At 44.9% G+C, this 22,726-nt stretch overlaps 3 protein-coding genes across 5 annotated transcripts; 2 read left to right on the top strand and 1 right to left on the bottom strand.

Moving 5' to 3' along the window:
- Positions 1-29: 29 nt before the first annotated feature.
- Positions 30-12,218, bottom strand: cab39 (calcium binding protein 39). 2 transcript variants are annotated; one of them, XM_030380557.1, is made up of 9 exons: positions 12,020-12,218; positions 7,741-7,898; positions 6,822-6,986; positions 5,679-5,797; positions 4,961-5,129; positions 4,580-4,639; positions 3,875-3,940; positions 3,319-3,462; positions 30-2,265 (listed from the first exon to the last, which is right to left on the bottom strand). In XM_030380557.1, exons 2-9 carry the CDS (start codon positions 7,852-7,854, stop codon positions 2,077-2,079), a joined length of 1,026 nt encoding a protein of 341 aa, XP_030236417.1. In that variant the 5' UTR covers positions 7,855-7,898; positions 12,020-12,218; the 3' UTR covers positions 30-2,076. The 2 variants fall into 2 exon arrangements, with proteins under 2 accessions (XP_030236417.1, XP_030236418.1); XM_030380558.1 differs by lacking the exon at positions 12,020-12,218 and adding an exon at positions 7,997-8,151.
- Positions 12,219-15,241: 3,023 nt separating this feature from the next.
- Positions 15,242-17,049, top strand: her8.2 (hairy-related 8.2). The gene is made up of 4 exons (XM_030380326.1): positions 15,242-15,582; positions 15,729-15,824; positions 15,928-16,006; positions 16,325-17,049. Exons 1-4 carry the CDS (start codon positions 15,520-15,522, stop codon positions 16,666-16,668), a joined length of 582 nt encoding a protein of 193 aa, XP_030236186.1. The 5' UTR covers positions 15,242-15,519; the 3' UTR covers positions 16,669-17,049.
- Positions 17,050-19,585: 2,536 nt separating this feature from the next.
- On the top strand, positions 19,586-21,489 carry her13 (hairy-related 13). Of its 2 annotated transcripts, none has more exons than XM_030380018.1 (4): positions 19,586-19,967; positions 20,082-20,168; positions 20,316-20,391; positions 20,477-21,489. In XM_030380018.1, exons 1-4 carry the CDS (start codon positions 19,878-19,880, stop codon positions 21,004-21,006), a joined length of 783 nt encoding a protein of 260 aa, XP_030235878.1. In that variant the 5' UTR covers positions 19,586-19,877; the 3' UTR covers positions 21,007-21,489. The 2 variants fall into 2 exon arrangements, with proteins under 2 accessions (XP_030235878.1, XP_030235877.1); XM_030380017.1 differs by having other exon boundaries at positions 19,587-19,967; positions 20,310-20,391.
- Positions 21,490-22,726: the final 1,237 nt, after the last annotated feature.

Raw genomic sequence — 22,726 nt, 5'->3', positions numbered from 1 at the left:
GCAGGCCAGGCATAAGATGTTCACACATATTCCATATTTTATTCCAAATGTTTTTATTTCAATTGTTTGGATTGTAGGGCCCATGCCTTTTGACAGTTGAGAAAGCAACCCACACTCTATGCTGAAATTGGAGTAAAATCCAGCGCACAGCCATACTTAAGCGTTTCATTCAACATTTCATTTGTTGTTCAATATTTGGGGCAAAACACAATTCCAGTACAACATTTTTTGTACAGCATCATGCACAGCCAATGGAGGGTCATGCAAGATCACGGAAGATCAAATCGATGTGCATGGAGGTATGGGCAAAAATCTGAGTGCTGCGGTTTGTTCTTAACAATAAGATGGTAGAGAATTTGCCTGAATAGAAGTGGAGATGTGCAAGTATGCTCCAGTCCTCAGCTCAAATACAACAATCTGATTAGACTTTAGACTATGCCAAGATCACTCACTGCAAACCCAACGCCCAGCTTGACACCATGTTTTGCTATACTCTACAGTTCAACATGCCCGTAGTCCAGTGCTTCCCACAATGCTTTACACTCGCATTTGTACTGGAATTATAAACCCGCAAAAAAAGCCTGAAAGTGAAAATAAACCGAGGGGATCAAGTTGGACTGATGTTAAAGTACTGGCGAATGGAAACCCCCTCGCCCTCCCCTTCCTGATTTATGTCGACCAATCGACACGCGCCGTCTCCAAAGTACACAGAACACCGACAGGCTTAATGTGTCAGTGAGCGCTCTCCTGTGGCCCCTGCCCTCCTCTCCCCTCGATGGCCCAGCCTTTCCTCACGCCCCCCCGTTGCAGTGCTCTGGGAAGGACGCTCAAAGGAGAAAGTTGAGAAATCAATGAGGATTAACAAAATTAGAGCTAAAACCACGACATTCCTCCGCTGTATGATTCCGCAAATGATTCGTGTCCTTTAGTTTGGCTAAATGTGGACCTTGAGGTTATGTACAAAGACACACGCTAGCAACCCAACCAGCAGTAAAATCAAAACAAAAAATGAATGAACAAAAAAACATGTCATTCGACTTTCTTTGTGGCCTCCTTTAAGTTTTTAAAAAGTAATTTGATTACAAAGAACCAAAAACACGATGGTTAAGGTGATATATATATAATATATATTCATATGTCAAGGTTAAACAAAAAGGAAATCTACAAAGCAAAAAAAAAAGGCCTATGTACAAATTGACCCTGGACCCCACGCCGCCGCGAGCTCGAAGTGCTGTAATGTAACCGAGCGCACGGCGGGACGTCAGTGGTCCTGCCGCCAGATGTGTTCTGAGCTCACGTCCTCGTCCCAAATCAATTTATAATACCATACAAAAAGACCTGCCGCTTAAATGAATGAAGGCGTACAGAGCGCGTGCACTTTTTTTTTCTCTCTCCCCTCCCCCTCAGCCTGTGGCACTGGACCTAGGGTAGGAGCCGGGTCCGGTGGGCGTGCACGGAGGACGTCTCCCGAGCGGCAGGTGCCCAGCCATGGATCTGTCACATATCCAGACGGCATGCATCAGCCAGCCCAATGTTCAGCGTGCTAGAACCTTCCCCCCACCCCATCACAAGCTTCAAAGTCCTTTTTCATGTACTATGTGCATAAGTGATTTGTGTGTGTGTGTGTGTGTGTGTGTGTGTGTGTGTGTGTGTGTGTGTGTGTGTGTGTGTGTGTGTGTGTGTCATTAGTAAACAGGGAATACTTTAAACATGTCTCAATGTGCAAGGAAGCAGCAGCAACTATTATTTCTCTTTTTTTTTTTGAATGAAGGAAGGAAGAAAATTTGAAAATAAAAATAGCAAAAGATAGAAGGAAACAAAAATTTTCAATGTCCCTTGAGAGGCAGAAGAGCTTTCCCGATGTCACGTGATGGGTGCGCTGGTTTTCTTTTGCTTTTGCTTCCTTAAATGTATTTCCCGAGAAACAACCGGAGGGGCGGTGTCGGCTGACGGGTCCATTCGGCCTCCATGGAGGCTCTTCCCTGCTGCATTCCCCATGACAACGCGCACACCCTCCCTCCCTCCCTCCTCCCATCTCCCTTCAACTATCTCAGCCGCCCACCCCCCAGGCTCCCCTCAGGCCTCCTGGGGGACGGGCCGCTTCAGGTCCCGGATCTGTTTGACCAGGTAGGTCTTCTCGTCGTTGAACTGTTCGTCCTCCGTCCGGTCGTTCTGGAACTTGCTGAGGAACTCGATGAGCTTGGTCTGGTTCTTCAGCAGGATGTCAAGGATGGGCTGCGTCTTGTTTGGGTTGGCCACAAACACCTGGGTGGGAAGGCAAAGGGAAGCCGTCCTTATCAGGGGGTTTTGATTAGGAATTTGTTAAGATCCGTCTCATTATAAAGTGAACATCAATTACCTTTCAAAAGCCTATGAACAAGAAATGATCGCAAATCGACAGTGGCACGAGAAAGTTCATATGTAAGCAAATGGACAAATCTAGCAGTGCTGTAGTCCTATACACATATAATGAAAATATATTGGTCTACTAAATAAAGAAACACCAGTATGATTGCAAGACATTGTAAACTGTGCCCAAGACTAATTAAGACTTCTTAAAAAATAAAAAGAGACTATTAACGGAAACTGTAGGTTTTAAAGGAGAAATCCGGTGTATAATGGATCTGGGATATGTTTAGTATGATAACGAGTTGGAATGCTCGTTTGATAGAAAGAAAGCGCATGTAGACGCATTCTTAAGTTGGCTTTTTTTTGGCAGATTCCACCAAAACGCTATCAACTTGGAACGATGGGGGCATGTGCTATGGTAAAAACTAAATCGCTATTTTAAATCACTTACAAGGCTAGAAGTAGCCAGACAATTCTTTGGTAGTATAATAAGAGTCTTAACTTATATAAACAAGGCATTGATAACTTTGTAAGTGTACAGATTGTTCATTAAAAATGTCATTTTATACACACAATACCATCAGTAGATCATCCGTCGACACCATCTTGTCTTTAAGACTCAATATGTAGATTTAGTTTTTTACCATAACACATACCCCCATCGTTCCAAGTTTATAGCGTTTGGTAGAATCGGCTAAAAAAAGCCAACTTAAGAATGCGTCCACATGCTTTTTTGCTCCAAAACGAGCATCCCAACTCGTTATCATATTAAACATATCCCAGATGCATTTTACATCGGATTTCTCCTTTAAGGAACAAGCTAACTCGCCGGAGAATCATGCGTAATTGCCTTTGCGATGGGCGGATCAGGCCAGGTGATGTCACAGAATACACCAGGTTTCATCACCTGACTTACTTGTGTTTGGTGGCGGTCCCAGAGGTTTGATCGCAGCGCTCAGAGACTCTTACCTTGAAGACGTGGAAGGCTTCGAACTGGATGTTGCGGCTCTTGTCTCGCAGGAGGTTCATCATGAGCTTGAGGTTCTCCGGCTTGCTGATGTATTTCGTCATGATGGTGAAGTTGTGCCGGTCGAGAAGCAGCTCCCCAAGTAGCTTTGGCAACCAAGCAGAGAGAGAGAGACTTGAACCGTTGTCGGTTTTCCATCCTTTTCCATCCATAACTTCAGATAAACAACACAGCTATTTTTCAGGGAACGTACATGTTTGTACCAGAATTTTACGATTTAGAAAGAATGAAAAACCATTCAAATGAACAAATCAAAAAATGTAATTCTATCTCTGAGAAATATGACATGTGCAAGAGAAAAATGACCAAACCTGAATAACACTACAAGTTGTATACCAAACAGAAGAGGGCGCCACACTACTAAGGCCATGGTGGTGTTTCTTGTTATGTTTTAGAAACCCAATACTGTGAGAGACGCCCCCGCCCTCCATAAATAGCTCCTTAAAGAGATCGGCACCCCGTACACCGAGGACTTCCAACTACGGCCACGGCCCTTACCTTGAGAGATTGCCTTTTGGTCACATAGTTTTCAGAGTGGAGCAACTTCTCGTATTCGCTGAAAAACTGGAGCAGAGAAGGAGAGACATAATCAGAGGTGGAGAAGAGGAAGACTGTGGGGGTGGCGAGTTAAAGAGTCTTCTGAAAATGTGCCAAGTGCTGCGCGTCTTGTTTAGAAAACACGCTGACAAGATAATGAGAGCTCTTCCCACACAGACGGTGCTCAGAAACCAAAAGTGATACACTCTACAAACGCCTGTTTGATGTCGCCCAGGCAGGAGACTTGGATTACTGGGACACCACAAGCTGAGACTGGCACGGTGGCATTTTGACAAAAAACGGAGACACAAAATAATCTCGATCTGAGCTCAGTAAACGTCTGAATTTCCATTAGTTGGTGGCTTGTCATAGGCAGGTAGTGCCAGATAGTGTTGTGCATGGATGGCTGTCAGCAGGGGAGAGTTTGATTCAATTAATTATGATTAAACATGTCAAGAACCAAAAGTCTTTGGTTAAATGCTCCAACGCTGATAATTACAACTTTGAGTAAGGCCTTGGTAAATTATCTTTGGGCCAGTATACATTTTGAAGCTTTTCATTCCCCTCGTAAAATACTGTTACTAACGTATGAAGTGTACAATCAATAAATGGCCTTACGGTAACGCAGCTCATTAGGTTTCCATGCAATGGGTGCTATGGACTTACCTTGTCGTAATGTTGCTCCAGGAACTCGGCGCTTAGTAGCTTGTGTCTCGTGAGTAGGTCCTGGTAAGAAAATTCATCTCAATAAGTATTAAGACATTGATAATGCAATTAGTGAATGTGACAGTTGGTCAGGTACTCATTGGATTTGAAACAATCCCGTATGTCTATTTGGTTACACTTTATAATTCAGTCTGCAGTTTGTTTCATGCAAGCCATTTCCATACAATGGGCCTGTCGGGGTCGACGCAAATCAATCACACAGCGGATAACAAGTCTGCAAGTGACCATGTGACCTGTTGTTGATATTTTTTGACCATTTTTCAATAGCAGGAAACTGTGTCCATCGTCTGATAATCCGGGTACGATCGGCACCCAACTCACTTTGAAAGTGGCGAATGCGTCTGAGGCGATGTCGAACGTGGACATCTCCACATATCTGAAGAAGTCGTAGAACTGCTCCGACCACAGTGTGATCTTGGCCAGCGGCTCGTGCCGCACGCACTCCCTCAGCATGATGCCGCAGTTCAGGGCGATCTCCGGGGACTCGTACCTGAGTGACACACAGGCCATCAGAGGGTTACCGCTAAACGTCAAACAGTGCCACAAACAAACTGACCAAATCTGAACGATGCGTACAATCTCTTCCTAGGATCTTGTTAAGTGTGGCTTTGAGTTCAGGGAAAACGATCTCATGAATGAACACAAGTGAATGTGCTCTAACTCAATGTGGTTTTGGTATTTAAATCCTAATTGAGCGTCTTAGGAAAGGTTTTGTTCTATATTGAATGTCTGTGTGTGTGTTATTGTATATTGAACGTCTGTCTGTGTATGTTGTTCTATATTGAACGTCTGTCTGTGTATGTTGTTCTATATTGAAAGTCTGTCTGTGTATGTGGTTTTACATTGAACGTCTGTGTGTGTTGTTGTATATTAAACGTCTCTCTCTGAGTGTCGTATATTGAACGTGAGTGTGAGTGTGTGTGTGTGTGTGTGTGTGTGTGTGTGTGTGTGTGTGTGTGTGTGTGTGTGTGTGTGTGTGTGTGTGTGTATCGGGGGTCTGCATGTGTCTGTTTGTGTGTGTCTATGTGTTTCCCCTGACCCCTTGAGCAGCATGAAGAGGATGTTCTGCTGGGTGCAGAGGTACTCCACGGTGGGCGTCCGAGTGCCGATCTGGCGCCTCAGGATGTTGTTGAAGATCTGAGCCACGTCCTTCTTACCCTGTGGGGTGAGAACACACAGCGTTAGGGAGAACGGTTGGTGCTGCCAGCAGGACTTGAGGCTGAAAGTAGGGCCAAGTTGGAAAAGTTGTAGTTTCCAATACAAAAAACAAAATCATCAACTAATATTAATAATGGAAATCAAAACTTCCGTTCCTCATGGAGAATTGAGAGCTGCCTGCTTATAAATGCAGTATGTGAAGAGAGCGGGAGGAGGAAAGACCAAGGTCTTCTACTGATGGGTTCTTGCTGACGAGGACAACCCATTGGCCCCATCAGACAACACACACACACACACACACACACACACACACACACACACACACACACACACACACACACACACACACACACACACACACACACACACACACACACACACACACACACACACACACACATCCATGCATGTTCTTCCCTCCAAGCAGCCCGAGGAGGAAAGGAGAAGAGCTTCTCTCTCACAACACAGTGAGTCATGTCATCACGGGGTGAGTCAGGAAGGGCCGCAGTGGCCGCCAGCACCCTGCCTGTATATTGTGATGAGGGCGAACGCGCGCGGATGCACGCAACGCGGGGCGAGGCCCAAGCTTGAGGGAGCAGTGCGCCCCGCCCCGCTTCCACAAACTATGTGTGCATTTGCCTCGACATGTTACGTTTACTCCACCTGTTCTCGTCGAGAGACGGCGGGGCAGAGCCTCAAACCAACATGGTATGCAACATTATCTTTCAGCAATATCTGTACCGGTTGAATAGTTGTATCTGTATTCTTTAAAACATTTGTATGGATAATGTCTGCATGTCAAAAGGCACTACAATCTGGGTCTCTAGACTACAGGTTGATTCACTGGAACTCCCTATTCTCCCTAGATACTTCTCTTGAAATCAGAGTTAACATTATAGTATTATCTAGGCTCTCCCTCAAAAAAAGGATGACGGTGGATCTGTGCTGGTGGGGGGGCACGAGGGCCGCATACGAGGAGTGGAGGTCCTTTAATAAATCAGGATTTGCGTTTGTCTCCTCTCACCTCAAAGTCGATGAGCTGCAGGTCAGCGATGAGGGTGCTGAGCAGCCCGCTGTTGTACAGCTCCTGGGCCAGCTGGGCCACCGCCTCTGTCTGGGGCTCCTTCTCATTGGTGCCGTATAGGATCTCCTTCATGGCCACCAGGCTCTTGGACACCTCCTCCGTGGCCTGGGGGCGAGGACGATGGAGGGACGAAACAGGTTGATCGACAAAGACGCAGTGGACGCACACAGATTGTTCTAAACGGTGCCATAAAAACTCTTAAGTGGTCCTTGAGGGAAGCTCTTCAAATTAAATGGGAATTCATTTTCCAGCACTTGGTCAATAAAACATTGATTTACATTTGTGAGAACACATGCGGACACAAACCAGGCCAGACAACAAATATACATACAAATACACACGAGGGCTGCTCGATAATGGGAAAAATCATAATCACTATTATTTTGGTCAATATTGAAATCACGATTATTCAAACGATTATTTTTGAGTTTGAAATCATGTATTTATTCAGCATGTCTCTCCCAAACAAAACTTTGTAACAGAGAGCTTTGAAATTTCTCCTTAAAGAAATACACAAAATGGTTAAAAAGAAAATGTTCCAATCTAAATTGTATCCTGCCGTTCTGCTCTTTCTATACAACATTAAATAAAATAATAAAATTTAAAGAAATGAAAAAATTGAAAAACTTGATTATGTTTCACGCTAAAATCGAATTCAAAATTAGATTAATCGGCCAGCCCTAACACACACACACACACACACACACACACACACACACACACACACACACACACACACACACACACACACACACACACACACACACACACACACACACACACACACACACACACACACACACACACACACACACACACACACACCTCAATTGATATGCAACAAAAGATGGTAGTCTACCTTCTCGGCTTTCTTGTCCGAGATGTCGTGCTTCTCCAGCACCGCCATGCTGTCCTTCAGGTTCTTCACGATGTCCGCAGGCGACTTGTGGGACTTGCCGAAGGGGAAAGGCATGGTGGAGGGTAACCAGGGGCGACCAGGCGCAGCGCACTGTCCAGCTGAGGAGGTGACGGAGACGCAGAAAATATATAAATAGTTTGAAACCCCCAATCAAATCACCTGGAGATTAAGAGGGAACAAAATAAGAGTAACTGACTAGAGAATGAGTCCAGTGATATGAACACAGAGTAATGCTAATTGCCAACTATCCAGCGGCCTATCGCCAGTGCTGTTCCATGAAGACTGTGAATAGACAAGAATTGTTTTGAACGGGTTTCTGCCGTGACGGGGGACCGAACACACAGTCAGGTGATGACCAAATAAAAAGGCAGTGACTCATGTTAGTGAGCAACGTCATGTTTCAGAGATAAACAATGACATGTCCAGACAGAAGGCGACAGGATATCCATTAATAAGCCTAGGCATGATTGAAAACCATTTGATTTTAAATCAATATACAAAAACTAGTGTCATTAGAAAAAGCTTGGTAGCCAGGTGGTGGTTAATTTGCTTTAAAGGGTATGAATCTATTCCTGTGTTTGAGTGATTATCAGGCCAACCACAACAAGCTTTTCAAAGAGGCTCAGTGTGTTGAGCAACAGTTCAGAGCCGACTGCTCGTTGTTAGTTAATGATAAACTACCCCGTGTTCAGAGTCACACAGGCCTCGACCTAATGGGTGTGTTGCTTTGGACAGGACTCTTCCCGACATTGTAGCTTAGTAAACATATTCCCTCAATGAATAAACTCATGGCTCATGCTGCTCTGTTAAAAACACACCCTTTGTGTGTGACTGCTCCAAACAAAACTAAAAGGTCCAGCCACGACTCTGGATCAAAAACAACTACAAAATCGGTCCTTGTGGCTTTGGCACCCCTACTATACTAGACGTCCCGGTCAGCTGCTCACACCACCCGGTGCATTTGCTTCCTTCACAGGGGTCCTTATCGGACACCCTGCATGCATAGTATACATACATATGGCCTATAGAGGCCAGAGAGCAGGCCCTTCTTCCATCTGTTAAGTAGCAGATACAGAGGCCCTCTGGCCCAGGGTGCGGCCATCTTATCAATACCATTCCGACTAATCAGAGAGTCATCAAGAACGAGGTGAGATTATGAGTTTGTCGCTAGGTTAAGAGGTGAAAGGGCTTGATAATGGTGGAATCAAGGTCAAAAATAAATATTGTGCAAATGTTCTCCAAGAAAAGGTCTCAAAGAAAAGCAAGCTATAAAGTGAGGCCGCAGTACCTTTAAACTAGCCTGGCTCCGCCCACCTAAGTACTTCCACTCAATTTCCCTTCAGTACTACGTCTGGTCTGGGTTTGGTATATTCGCAGGTTTTCTCCATCCAAAATGTGTGCGTCCAATCAGGGCACAGAGGGAGTGGCTGAGAACAATGACGTTAAAGTCAGCTCTCGTGGACGGACATCTTCACGCAAGGTGTTTGGATGTTTATAGACTGCGCGCAACATGATTCCCGGCCGGTCCCGGCGCATGACATACGTCACGACCAAACGTTAGCAATTGGTTATGGCACATCCAGAGTTGCACTGGGTAGATCCAATAGTTTTAAACTTCAACAGACACTCGCCTTCAAGTGAGTTAACGTTAGTCAATTGAGTGGGTCCAGACTCTCTGTGCAAATGAAATGAAGTACGAGAGTCTGGTAGGACCAGGCTACCTTTAAACTTCTCCAGGTGGCCAAATACCCCTTCTACACAGGCTAATGCCTGTTATGTATCCAGCAGGCAGGGAGCCACGCCGCTTCTCTTGTTCATGACCCGTTTTGGTATCAATGACGTAGCCAGGGGAGGGCACGACGTATGGTCAGGTTCAAGACCAGCCAGCCAACACAATCCACCAGATCTAGCAATCATTGAATCTGAATATACGGAAAATACATACAGCACAAGGACAACGTGATCGCTGGCAACCCTATGTCATGAATAAGGCTGGGTTGTGAATAAGACTATTATATAATACCTTGACTTCAAAACTAAGTTTAACCATTGCATAACTTATTACTAAAAAAACATGTTGCAACCCGACAGCGTCATGAGCTGGCCACCACGGAGTGGAAAGAGACACAGCACCGCCCCTGCTGCGAGCACCACGCCACTCAGTTTGGGATCCTTTTAACTCTCAGCCTCGTAAAATGGACTGCATTTATATAGCGCTTCTCTAACCAGTGGACACTAAAAGAGCTGTACAATATTGCCTCACTTGCACACAGCGGTGTCATTCATGTAAGGCGACAGCAAGCTCTTCGGGAGGGTGAGGCGTCTTGGACAGGGACGCCTCGACACTGGGAGTGTCGAACCAGCAACCTTCCGGTTACAAGCCAACCCGCTCTACCTCCTGAGCCACATGCCCCATTACAACGGCGCCGTGACATTGAGACACTTAAATCAAAAACAAAGTATACTTAATTAGTATCAAGCCAAAACAGATGCTGTACTGTACTGCCTACTGGCATCCGGAGGGCTATTCTTGTGCCTGATCCCCAGCCTGTTATATTTCAATCAGTGTCCCCTAGGGCTGTAACGATACGCGTATCAAACCGAAAATCGCGATACTCAAAGCCACGAACCTGTCTCGCGGTGTGAGAAGGCAGAAGCGCGATATGCCCTTTCTAACTCTTCGGTCAAATTGTCCGATTGAAATTTGCTAATAATTTGTCTAAATAATAGTCTGCTGACAGCGCCCCCTCCTATCGATGCCGTAAATATGTGACGAGATGCCCTCTCTGTGATCACAGCTCTCCGTGGCTACGGAGGATTGCATTTCTCCACAGCCGTCGAAGTCCTCATATGCGATATGAACGGCATTTATCCAGAGTGGGCCAAGCGCGAAAAAAATTGCCTCTGTGATCCTGTCTCTATTGTTTTGTGTGATTTGACTGGCAGTTTGTCTGCTTATAGGTCGGAATGAAGCGGCCACCGATTATTGACAGGATGGGTACTTTATTCTACCGGACTCGTTCGCTTCTTCACTAGACACACGCGCTACCGCTCGCTCTCCTCGCTCGTCCACTCACTCGCTGACGTCACTCACACACGCATACGCACACTGCCATTCTCGCGCACACACATATGCTACTCGTAACACTATGCCTCGTTATTGCGACATTCATGTTTTTCCTCATCTATTGAAAGTTAGGCTACTAAACATGTTGCATTCTATACGGCCTGATTATGTCATTATTTAAGCTACATAGCCTAATAAGAAGCGTTAATAAGGATATTTGAATAAACCAGTTAAAGGGGCCCTATTATGCCTACCAGCAAAAAGCATCCTCCAACTGCAATCTTTGGTTATTTCTTTATTAATTTAGCTATACTTTAATAGTATTCTTTCGGTTCAAATCTGTTCAGTATTCCAAATTATTTGTTATTAAATGTTACATTAAGATAATTGGTATTTAAGTGTTGTTTAAATAAAATGCTTTTTAAATTTAAAAGAATCGTGGGATGTATCGAACCGTGGGTCAACAATCGTGATACAAACCGAATCGTGAATTTGTGTATCGTTCCAAACACTCATGCTGGCTGACCCGTGCTTGTAAAAGCGCGCGTGCGCGTGCGCGTGCACACACACACACACACACACACACACACACACACACACACACACACACACACACACACACACACACACACACACACAAACACACAAACACACACAGCATGCAAGGTGTACGATAAGGACCCCTTTGAAGGAGGCAAATGCACACTAGCCCCCAGTTCGCCCCACGTAAGGCCCTCCGAGGCCTGCTGGCATCGGAGGGCCACTGGGGCTAATGTTAGCCATTAAGTTCAGATGAAAACACCAGAGCGAATAATTATGGAGTAAGCATTGACTTAGCTACGCTAAGCTATGCTAGCTCTGCTAAAAGGGGCTCTCACGGCTGGTGGCTCCTCGTGGATACGAGCCATTAACCCAACGCTGGTCGCCTCCCAGCAGCAGCTCCCGATCCTAGCAGGGCTGTACTGGGAGACGTATTCTAGGTTTAGGAGCTAAAGATGAAGCATGATTACTGATATAATCAAAGCTATTTTGGTGTGCTAGTCGAAGGTGGCTAGCTAGCCGACTTGGCTAGCAGTAGTACAGCAACTGTAGCGTTGTGTCGGTGGAGGCACCATGGCAGTTATACCTGATCCAGAGAGTAAAATGACATACCTTCTGAGCTTGGTCTGCCTGTAACGGGGTGCAAAATGAGGATCAAGTGCTCCGAAGCGTTACAAAATAATCTCCTTTGTTTCCCTTATTGGTCACCTCCCCTTGTTTGTGATCGTGTGGCCACTGTTTCCCAGTTCTTTATCTGGATCCGACTGCTATGCTAGTAGCAAGGTGGTTGTCATTCCAGTTAGAAAGGACGCCCCCTCTGGTCGTGAGGCAATATGGTCACAATACTGGATCTGCTCAGACCGAGCAGCCCACGGCCACACGAGGGCGTTCTCACCCCGTGATAACACAATATTAGATTGGCTGACGTGAATACGTGTGTGTGTGTGTGTGTGTGTGTGTGTGTGTGTGTGTGTGTGTGTGTGTGTGTGTGTGTGTGTGTGTGTGTGTGTGTGTGTGTGTGTGTGTGTGTGTGTGTGTGTGTGTGTGTGTGTGTGTGTGTGTGTTTTCTTGCTTGTGAATGAATCATGCATGTTGTAGTGAGAAACCTAAACCTAAACCACAAGTTGTGGTTCTTGGTAGAAATCTCACAAATATAGAAATAATGTGTTTTGTCCCTGTTAAGAAAGAGAGACATGACCTCAGACTTGCTGTTCCTCTTGAAAACAGCCTAACTGGTGGTATGTGAAAGTCAATTACAAGTCCAATTTACTCTGGAGAAAAAGAGCCATGAAAGGTGGAGATAAAGAGTGGCAGAGCCAGAAGTAGAAAGAGCACACCACATCTGTGCCAGATCAGTGTACCAGCAACCCACAGAACCAATGTCCTAAGATCAAAAACAAGAGGTCTGAAATCCAAATCCATTTTGCAGGACTAGTCTTTGGAACTGAAGGTATAATGACCACACTGTGGAACAGATTGGGCGGGAAATCAGGCCCAATCTGGCTACACTGACAGTGCAGGAACATGTGGTCAGGGATGTAGAAGATCCTTCCAATGCACCGGAGTCTGACCGTTCATAGAGGAGGTGTGGGCGGGGGAGCCTGTGAACATGACATACAGCAGTGCGGACACCTTTGTCCCGGTCTTCCTGGGTCCTCTTCAGACACTTCCTGTGCTGGTGAATCTGCACTGTGCCAGCTTCCTCTGTTGACTATGGTGTGCACTGTGCAGATGCCTCCAGCACACAGTGCCGTTTGTGTGCATGTGTGTGTGTGTGTGTGTGTGTGTGTGTGTGTGTGTGTGTGTGTGTGTGTGTGTGTGTGTGTGTGTGTGTGTGTGTGTGTGTGTGTGTGTGTGTGTGTGAGAAATATCACAAATATAGAAGATATGTGAATATAACAGTTTCTTCACCCTCAATTCCAACAAGAAGCAATTTGAAATATATGTACAACCATTAAATATATATATATATATATATATATATATATATATATATATATATATATAGAGAGAGAGAGAGAGAGAGAGAGAGAGAGAGAGAGAGAGAGAGAGAGAGAGAGAGAGAGAGAGAGAGAGAGAGAGAGAGAGAGAGAGAGAGAGAGAGAGAGAGAGAGGGGGGGGGGGGGGGGGGGGGGGGGGGGGGGGGGGTTGTGGAAGCAAACTCAAATGTGTGCTATGAAGACATTTAATCTTGTTTTTTAAACAACAAGAACGCTGCTTTCAAGATGTGGCAGCCTACTTTGCAAACCTCGTTTTAATTGTTTAATTGATTACTTAATACATTTAGTCTAATTTGTCAGATATCACGTTTCCAGTGCTGCTGCTTGTAAATATTCAATTTAGTTACATTTCAAGCTTCTTAAATGTTTTCTCTGAGAAATCCCTGAGAAATAGGAGTATGTTAGTCGCGTGCCATATGCCCGTATGTCTTCGGCCCATCCCCCGCGAGTGTTGTTCAGACCCAGAAAACCTGTGTCTTTGGTTATACCCATTCAACTCCCGATCAGAGGGTGTGACTCTCGGCCAACAAGCACCGGGCACAAAGGCACCTGTTGCTTTAGTGATGTTGTAAAATGGTTTGCTTCGGGCTCTAATGATTTTGTAGAACAGAAGAATACTGTTTGGTCGGTTATCCAACTTTATCTTGTATTATTGTTATTATTTAAAGGGTTATATATAAATATAAATTCTTTATTTCTTTATTATTTATTTTTGGACTGCTCTAACAACCTTCTCCCGACCGGACAGTCCACTTTTTCTAGGGGTTATTAGGCCTACTCTCTTCATGGTGATTAGGACCGCTTGAATAGCCAGCATTGTTCGGCTGTGTTTCCCACGACCTGGCGTTCGCCCGGCGGTCGCGTGGCTCCACACAGAGGCGCAGCAGAGCGCGAGCCGCCGCTCGGGGACATCTGGTCACGCGGACATCTGCTCACTTGGCCGTGCGCCGTCGTCGACCACAGATGTTGGTCATTTCACAAAGATGGTCAAAGACTTGTTATTTAACCTGTGTAGTGCCTGTGCCTAAAAAAATACCTTCAAGAAAAAAATTGTCTTTTCTCCTCTCGGAAACGATAGGAAAGAGGGCGATTCACAATCACACACATCGATGCATATCAATAAATGGCATGGACTGAAAAATAATCATATTTATTGATTCTAATCTTTGGGGAAGTTTACGTAAAGAGGCCTATTTTCTTTTTCATATTTGTTATTTCATAAAATTACACAAAAAAAAAAAATTATATATATATATATACGCACACACACAGACACACACACATATATATATATATACGCACACACACACACACACACACACACACACACACACACACACACACACACACACACATATATATATATATATATATATATATATATATATATATATATAGATAGGCCTATATATATATATATATATATATATATATATATATATATATATATATATATATATATATATATATATATATATATATATATATATATATATATGTGTGTGTGCGTGTGTTATTTTAGTAGTCTGTTGTTGAACCAAAAAGTGTCCCCCAAACAGCGCTATAACGGGGAGCCTGTTTCTCGTCTGCTTCAAGGTTTTGAGAGCGCGATGTTTTTTTTGTAAGGTTTCCGAAGGTTTCCTCCTTGCACGTGGTCTTATGTTTCCTCCACCTATTGAAAGCCAATGGGCGACGACTCCCCGGAGCATAGCGCGGTAATTGCACACCCTTGTTCATCCATGGGAATGACAACTCCGAGAGAATCGGCGCGCCTTTGGGTCACGTGATTCGGCCAGCAAAAAAAAAAAGGAAAAAGAGGAAACGAAAGTTGTGTTGTGGTGGAGGATGGGTGCGTGGTTTCAAGCAGGACATCTGTCGTTGTGTGTGTTTTTTTTTCAAGTTTGGTTTCGCCTGCTATTGAATAGAGCCAGTGACCTGTCAGTCTTGACTGATGGGAGAAGGCCGCTGGGAGCGACCCTGTGTGTGGGAAAATACCGAAGCCAAAGAGTTGGACCATTCACATGCTAATTGTGCCCTATAAATAAGAGGGCCACGCAGCGCGCAGGGCCTTAGAGACGCTCTGAAACTCGCTCAGGCAACAGTGGGCTCAACATGACCGCGTCCTCTATGGCTCACAACGTGGGGAGACACTCGAGTGCTAAGGAGGAGAGAAAGGTATACTTTTGTTGGGGCTTTAACGCGTTTAAGGTTGTTGGATGGATAACCCTAATGCTGTAGGCCTACTCTCGTCTTGTTGCCCTGTTTTTCCGCAAAGGAATCCTATTTCTGCGGTGCTAACAGTGTTTTTTTCTTCTACATAGTTAAGGAAGCCACTTATTGAGAGAAAAAGGAGAGAGAGGATAAACACTTGTTTGGATCAACTCAAAGAAACGGTGATCGGAGCGTTTAGACTAGATGTAAGTATTTTAGAGCTAGGCCTATAGCGGTTTTCAATTGTAATGCCAACTGTTGGATACCTCAGAGTCGGTTACAAATTAATGCTTTTTTATTGTCTAACAGCAATCGAAACTTGAGAAAGCAGATATCCTAGAAATGACCGTGAAACACCTGCAGAACATCCAGAGTCACAAACGCAATGGTAAGAAACTTGACTCAACTCGGACAGACTGTTGTCACCAGCAACAAGTGTTTTCATATTCATAGGCCTACAACTTGATGACTTGTGAACAGTAGAAGGCATGTATTCTCCAACGATTATATCATTAATAACCATTGAGTATTTCACAATTAAATATAAACATACTTTTTGAGCCTGCACAATGCAGCAGTTTTACCAACAGTTTGGTTTAATTAAAGAGAACTGGTAAAAGCAATGCACTGCTCTCACTACTCTTGCTGTTACCAGCAGGGGGTGCTGTTGAACCACGTAATAAACATCGCCCGCCTTTCTCCTCAGCCGATCCCACGTTAGGCCTAGAGGCGCAGCAGAAGTACAGCACGGGCTACATCGAGTGCATGCACGAGGTCCACAACATGCTGCTGACCTGTGAGTGGATGGACAAAGCCCTGGGCTCCCGCCTGCTCAACCACCTGCTGAAGTCCCTGCCCAGGTCCACCGACGAGCGCCCCCTACAGCGCACCCCAAGACAAGACACGCCCGCCCTGGCAGAGCTCCCCGGCACACCCTTCAGGGGTGCCGGGGGCCAAATAGCCTGGCCCCAGGAGAGGGTGCTGCGGTTGCCAAGTAGCCCCAGCCACCACAGTCCCCTGGGTCTGCTGGAGATGTGGAGGCCCTGGTGAACATGTGGACTCCATTGTACTACGATGTCGATTCTCCCATTTTTTGTTAGAGCATCTTCTGTTATGTATCTTATAGATATGCTACTCTGAAAACAACCATGTGTGGGGCGCTTTTTGTTCCGATACTTATGATTCTAGGTGTGCTAGATGAAGACCCTTTCAAGTACTTCCTATCTGAAGTCGATATCCCGTAGCCTGCATTATAGAAGGCTCCTATTAATCTCTCTTGTATTTATTGTGTTAACAACTTTATTTATTCGATATTATAAGATGACCAATGTCTCCGTAGAGCTGTTGTCCAGCACTGTCTTTGGTTTACTTCCTCCTCTATACCATTTGTATGTTTAACACAAATATTAATAAAAATATATCTTGTATGCAGTTATGTTTGTGTATTCATTTATTCTGAGCATTTAAAGAAGAATACTTGTCCATTTCACATTACTTTCCAATTTGCTGCTTCTGTAACAGAGCAGGCCTATCTTACGTGCTATACTATCGAGGGACAATCGTCTCTTTAAGAATATCTGGTATAATTAAAGATATAAAATAATGATACACCACTATACAGGGGCCCATTGATAGTTGAAAGTATGCTGCTTGTGGCTGAAAAAGGCAATATGAGGTCCAATTAAGAATAAACTGGTTAATAAACATATTAATAAGTAGCCTAGCATAATTCCTGCCTGAAATTTACTCATACCCCTCTATATAATCACTGTGCTCGTGTCCTCACTCCCGCCATTGTGGGCCCTTAATACTGGCCCGATCCCTTTATTACTGGCCCGATCTGATGGAGTCAGTCAGTAGGCTACTGAAGAGAGGGAAACAGACGCCTGGTCCCTCAGCGAGTTGACGAACAAAAGGGAGCCGGGGCAGCTGCTCTCTCCACAGTCCAGACCATTAAAAATCTGGAGCAGAGGATGGCGGTGGCTAGGTTCCAACACCCCCACACACACACACACACACACACACACACACACACACACACACACACACACACACACACACACACACACACACACACAAGTTATTATACTCTCCCTCATACGCCCATGCCAGTGCGGAAAGATTGTGCGGAAAATTGCAACATATAGTGCATCTTCTCGTGTTTGCAACCTGACATAGGAGTCATGCAGCAGTCATAAGCAACAATAATGTCCTAGTGAAGCTATACGCTAGATTGATTTGCATCACAATGCGATAAACACAACACGTTCAGAGCAAAGCACGCATGCTCAAAATGAGCAGATATTGCGCACAAAAGCACAATCTAAATCCATCAGAATCAGAATCTTTATTTATCAATGAAAAATAACTAAGAGCGAGATATTTTTCCTTTGGATATGGGGGATATCGGGGAGGCCTGCAGGAACGCAAATCAGAAGTCACAGAAAACGGGGAGAACAAACGAGGCGCAGGCAACACCTGTCGCTTTCTTTGGAGGAGGGCTCTTAATTCCCCGGCTGATTCAGTTTGGGCCAAGGGGGCTGCCGCCAGCAGCTGCCGACTGGAGGCATCTCGTTACATCCGCCAGGCACGGGTAAATCACCAGAACTTCGGACAAAATGCCTCGAAATAAAATAATAATAAAAAAATGTAGCCTATCTGTAATTCTATTTATTGATTTGTGTGTGTGTGTGTGTGTGTGTGTGTGTGTTTCTCTGCAACATGTAACAGCATAAGCTCTATATATATTTATCACATTATACCCCGCTTTATTTATAATTAATACTGAAAGTGGGCTATAAAGTGAACACCGATAGTCATAAAGAAGTCGGGAAAATAGAAAACTAAGTAAAATACTTACCTTGTAAACCTGCTATTCTATATAAGCAGACGTTGAAGTCAGTCCAAATGGTCTATAACCTACAATACAATCTCAGCGAGTGACGTAGGCTATGATGCAAGCCTTTCCCAAAAGTGTTACAAAAAATTAGATACTATGAGATACAATTCTTTATTGTATCTTATCCCGTGTTTTCCACTTCTGCTGGGCTTCTTTTGTAAGGAATGTCCCCTCCGGGCGTTTAATAAAGTTTCGATCGATCGATCTATCTATCTATCTATCTATCTATCTATCTATCTATCTATCTATCTATCTATCTATCTATCTATCTATCTATCTATCTATCTATCTATCTATCTATCTATCTATCTATCTATCTATCTATCTATCTATCTATCTATCTATCTATCTATCTATCTATCTATCTATCTATCTATCTATCTATCTATCTATCTATCTATCTATCTATCTATCTATCTATCTATCTATCTATCTATCTATCTATCTATCTATCTATCTATCTATCTATCTATCTATCTATCTATCTATCTATCTATCTATCTATCTATCTATCTATCTATCTATCTATCTATCTATCTATCTATCTATCTATCTATCTATCTATCTATCTATCTATCTATCTATCTATCTATCTATCTATCTATCTATCTATCTATCTATCTATCTATCTATCTATCTATCTATCTATCTATCTATCTATCTATCTATCTATCTATCTATCTATCTATCTATCTATCTATCTATCTATCTATCTATCTATCTATCTATCTATCTATCTATCTATCTATCTATCTATCTATCTATCTATCTATCTATCTATCTATCTATCTATCTATCTATCTATCTATCTATCTATCTATCTATCTATCTATCTATCTATCTATCTATCTATCTATCTATCTATCTATCTATCTATCTATCTATCTATCTATCTATCTATCTATCTATCTATCTATCTATCTATCTATCTATCTATCTATCTATCTATCTATCTATCAGAGGAAAAACCGGCGCGTTCGGCCCCGTCAACCAAAAGATAATTCATTAAAGCCGCGGTCCGAGGCGCTGGCGGCGCTGCGGGGCCCGACCAGACAAAGGACTGCTCGCCCATTGGCTGCTGCGATGTGCGCTCCGTTGTTCGCGAGCATGAGCAGCCAGACCCTCATTCACATGCTAATAAGCCCCTATAAATACTAACAACAGTTACTCGGGGCCAGCAGCCCGTCTCACTAGGATTGCACAATAAACACAGGTCGCCTCGCCTGTCGTTTATTGATTCCCTCGGACCGGTTTCCATTCGCCAGCTGCCCGTCACTGGAGTCCGGGGAGAGAACCAGAGAGCGCTGGGATATCTAACCAATTGCGGTAATTTTTTTGCACAATTCGGGCTCAAACCAACATGGCCCCTTCGGCTCGACCCAGCGTAAGCGAACTGGATACGGAAGAAGAGGAGGAGGATTACTACGGGATACAGAGAGGAGACCGAAAGGTAAATCGACTCAGCCCTCGTAAGCGACGCATCGTGGTACTTTCTGCAGCACCCTTCAATGGAAACCGCGGTTATAACCACGGTTGTTTTAACACGTCTCACATGTTCTTACAGACAAGGAAGCCCTTAGTGGAGAAGAAGAGGCGTGCTCGCATCAATGAGAGTCTGCAGGAGCTTCGGAACCTGCTGGCGGACGCGGACGTGAGTAGCCCCGTGGTTCATTACGCGCTCACCTGTGACTGCTATACCGGCTCGACTGCGACACGTTCATGAACACATCAGACCGGTTTCTGTTCTAAACACCCTGTGCCCATGGTCTCTTGTTCTCTCTCTCTTTTTAAGTTTCAGTCCAAAATGGAGAACGCAGAGGTGCTGGAGATGACAGTGAAAAAGGTTGAGGACATTCTGCAGAACCGAACGCAAGGTCAGCACACCCCACCCCTCTATCCAAATAGCTGGACCCTCCATCACCCCTTCTAAAGCTCCCCTCTTCCTTTTTGCACAAACAGAGACCGACACGCTGAACCGGGAGGCCAGCGAACGGTTCGCCGCCGGGTACATCCAGTGCATGCACGAGGTGCACATGTTCGTGTCCAACTGCCCCGGCATCGACGCGACGGTGGCGGCCGAGCTGCTCAACCATCTGCTGGAGTGCATGCCCCTGAACGAGGACCACTTCACGGACGTGCTCATGGATTTAATCACAGACACGACCACTACCACGACCACCAATACCACTGCTACTACTACTGGTGGTGGTCACAACGGCAGCACTTGGCAGAACGCGGGCGACGCGCTCTGCGCCAGCCTCGCCTCGCCCGGGGGAAGGAGTATATCCAGCATGGCCCTCTCCCCGGCCCCCTCCAGTGCGTCCAGTGAGGACCTGTGCTCGGACTTGTGCTCGGACCTGGACGACACGGACAGCGAGCACAACCAGAGCTCCGAGGGGCAGGGGCTGGATCCCCGCGAGGCCACCAGCACACCCACCGGCATGCCCCCCACCGTCCTCTACTCTCAGTCCATGTGGAGGCCGTGGTAGGGGAGAGAGGGGGACACAGTGGGGGTCCCCGTGGCACTGGGCCCTCAGTGTGGGACGTTTGTGTGCCAATAGGCCCTGCTCGTATCGTTGTGAGTTATTAAGACCGTACACCTGACAACAAGGCTGAGAATTTCTTGTTTCACCCTTCAGACCGGAGATTCACTTACCGCTACAGACGTGGACCAGGGAATAAAAAGAAGAACTGGAAGGGCAGCCCATCTTTGTATATAATGGAGTGTATAATAAAGGACGCGTGTGAGGACCAAGCTCTTTAGATACCGACACGTTCGGCCCTTTTCTGCGATTAATATAATTATTTTTGTTGTATTATTCCAAATGTAGTCCTGTGTCATGAGGCATGTAGTTTGATTTTGGGGTTAGCCTCCGTCAGAATAAGTGGATGATGTAATGATGTTTAGAAAGCTTTTGCTATAATTCCATGTTTGAATCTCATAAATAAAATAATAAATAAGTATGAAACAACGGTTGTCAAGTTATGCTGGGAAGCTTCAGACATGACCATGGTGGGTTCTCCTATAGGCCATAGCCTGCATCGGTCCTAAGTGTGGATCCCACGTTTAAAGTCACTGAAGCTGGCACATGAAAGGGATGATGTCACACCTCGGATTGCCCCAGTCGGCGATACAGCTCACACCTCCGATGCAAATAACATCCGCATCAAAGTGGCTTCAGATCCTGTCTGGACCCAAATGGTGTCCGAACAGCCCTCCCAGTGAACAGTAAAAATAGGCCAGACGCAAACAATAACAACGCGCTGCCTTGAGTCCGTATAGACTGATTTTTCGAAAGCGCATGACTTCAAAAGTCTGAAATGTTGTCTTTCATAAAGCTGTCGCAGACCACACTTTATCGATATGAAGAGGGCTGTTAAAAATATGCAATGGTTGCATTGTGGACAACCAAACCAGACATGACTTTTACGTGGATGTCAGAGTTATTTATAATGCAAGCATTCCATTTTGTAGGACGAAGTTCCGCTTAGGTCAAATCAAGTGCTGATTAGTCTTTAACCCTTCTGCAGAAATGACTAATACGCAGGATCAGAGAAAGGCGCTTCCCTGTGCTCGTTCACACCCAGGTCTCAAATTGGACAAGGTGTGAACCGTATGATGTCGGAGGAGACGGTGAAACGAGAGCGGAGGAGGCGTTGTGATCAAAGCGGAGAGCATGGTGGGCCGGCGTGTGACAGATGGGCGTCAAAGCCGGAGAGGAGAGCTCAAAGACATCCGAAACTTGCAGCAACACCAGGTTCATCCACGCACAATGTCAAGACAGCTTATTGCCATGGGATGCATTGACCCTTTACAGCCGACATTACGTGATTTGTTGATTCGGCATAAACCAATAATGAGCAGAGTCGGAGATATATTTGAATATAAAATTCGAAATTAAATCTGCATTAACGCTGCTTGAATTCTTGGGTCAGAGGTCAGCAAGATGCGACAGTTGGCCCTAAGGTATTAACGGTGAAGGAGGGCGAGAAATTAAAAGAGAGTGAGAGAAAGAGAGCATATGGCGGTAACACGAATCCCATGGGTATACAACAAATTCAACAAAATCTGTTGCTCAGCAGATTTTGAAAATAATCATTCAATGTAACGGAGACGTGAGGAAGTCCAATTAAACAATAAGTAGCACAATAATTGGTAGCATAGCCACATGTATAATGCTTTTGCCATTTTTATTACATCATCTTCAT

This window comes from Gadus morhua, chromosome 16 (assembly GCF_902167405.1).
Source record: "Gadus morhua chromosome 16, gadMor3.0, whole genome shotgun sequence".
Classification (NCBI taxonomy): domain Eukaryota; kingdom Metazoa; phylum Chordata; class Actinopteri; order Gadiformes; family Gadidae; genus Gadus; species Gadus morhua.
Note: the sequence above shows the minus strand (reverse complement) of the source record. Positions and strands in the feature narration are given on the sequence as shown.

Coding starts and splice junctions, on each gene's coding strand:
- her13 (XM_030380017.1), top strand. CDS start 19,878: ATGGCCCCTTCGGCTCGACCCAGCGTAAGCGAACTGGATACGGAAGAA. Junction 19,968..20,081: donor TACAGAGAGGAGACCGAAAG/GTAAATCGACTC, acceptor ATGTTCTTACAG/ACAAGGAAGCCCTTAGTGGA. Junction 20,169..20,309: donor ACCTGCTGGCGGACGCGGAC/GTGAGTAGCCCC, acceptor TCTCTTTTTAAG/TTTCAGTCCAAAATGGAGAA.
- cab39 (XM_030380557.1), bottom strand. CDS start 7,854: ATGCCTTTCCCCTTCGGCAAGTCCCACAAGTCGCCTGCGGACATCGTG. Junction 3,941..4,579: donor TGGAGCAACATTACGACAAG/GTAAGTCCATAG, acceptor TCTCTGCTCCAG/TTTTTCAGCGAATACGAGAA. Junction 3,463..3,874: donor CCAAAAGGCAATCTCTCAAG/GTAAGGGCCGTG, acceptor TGGTTGCCAAAG/CTACTTGGGGAGCTGCTTCT.
- her8.2 (XM_030380326.1), top strand. CDS start 15,520: ATGACCGCGTCCTCTATGGCTCACAACGTGGGGAGACACTCGAGTGCT. Junction 15,583..15,728: donor GTGCTAAGGAGGAGAGAAAG/GTATACTTTTGT, acceptor TCTTCTACATAG/TTAAGGAAGCCACTTATTGA. Junction 15,825..15,927: donor TCGGAGCGTTTAGACTAGAT/GTAAGTATTTTA, acceptor ATTGTCTAACAG/CAATCGAAACTTGAGAAAGC.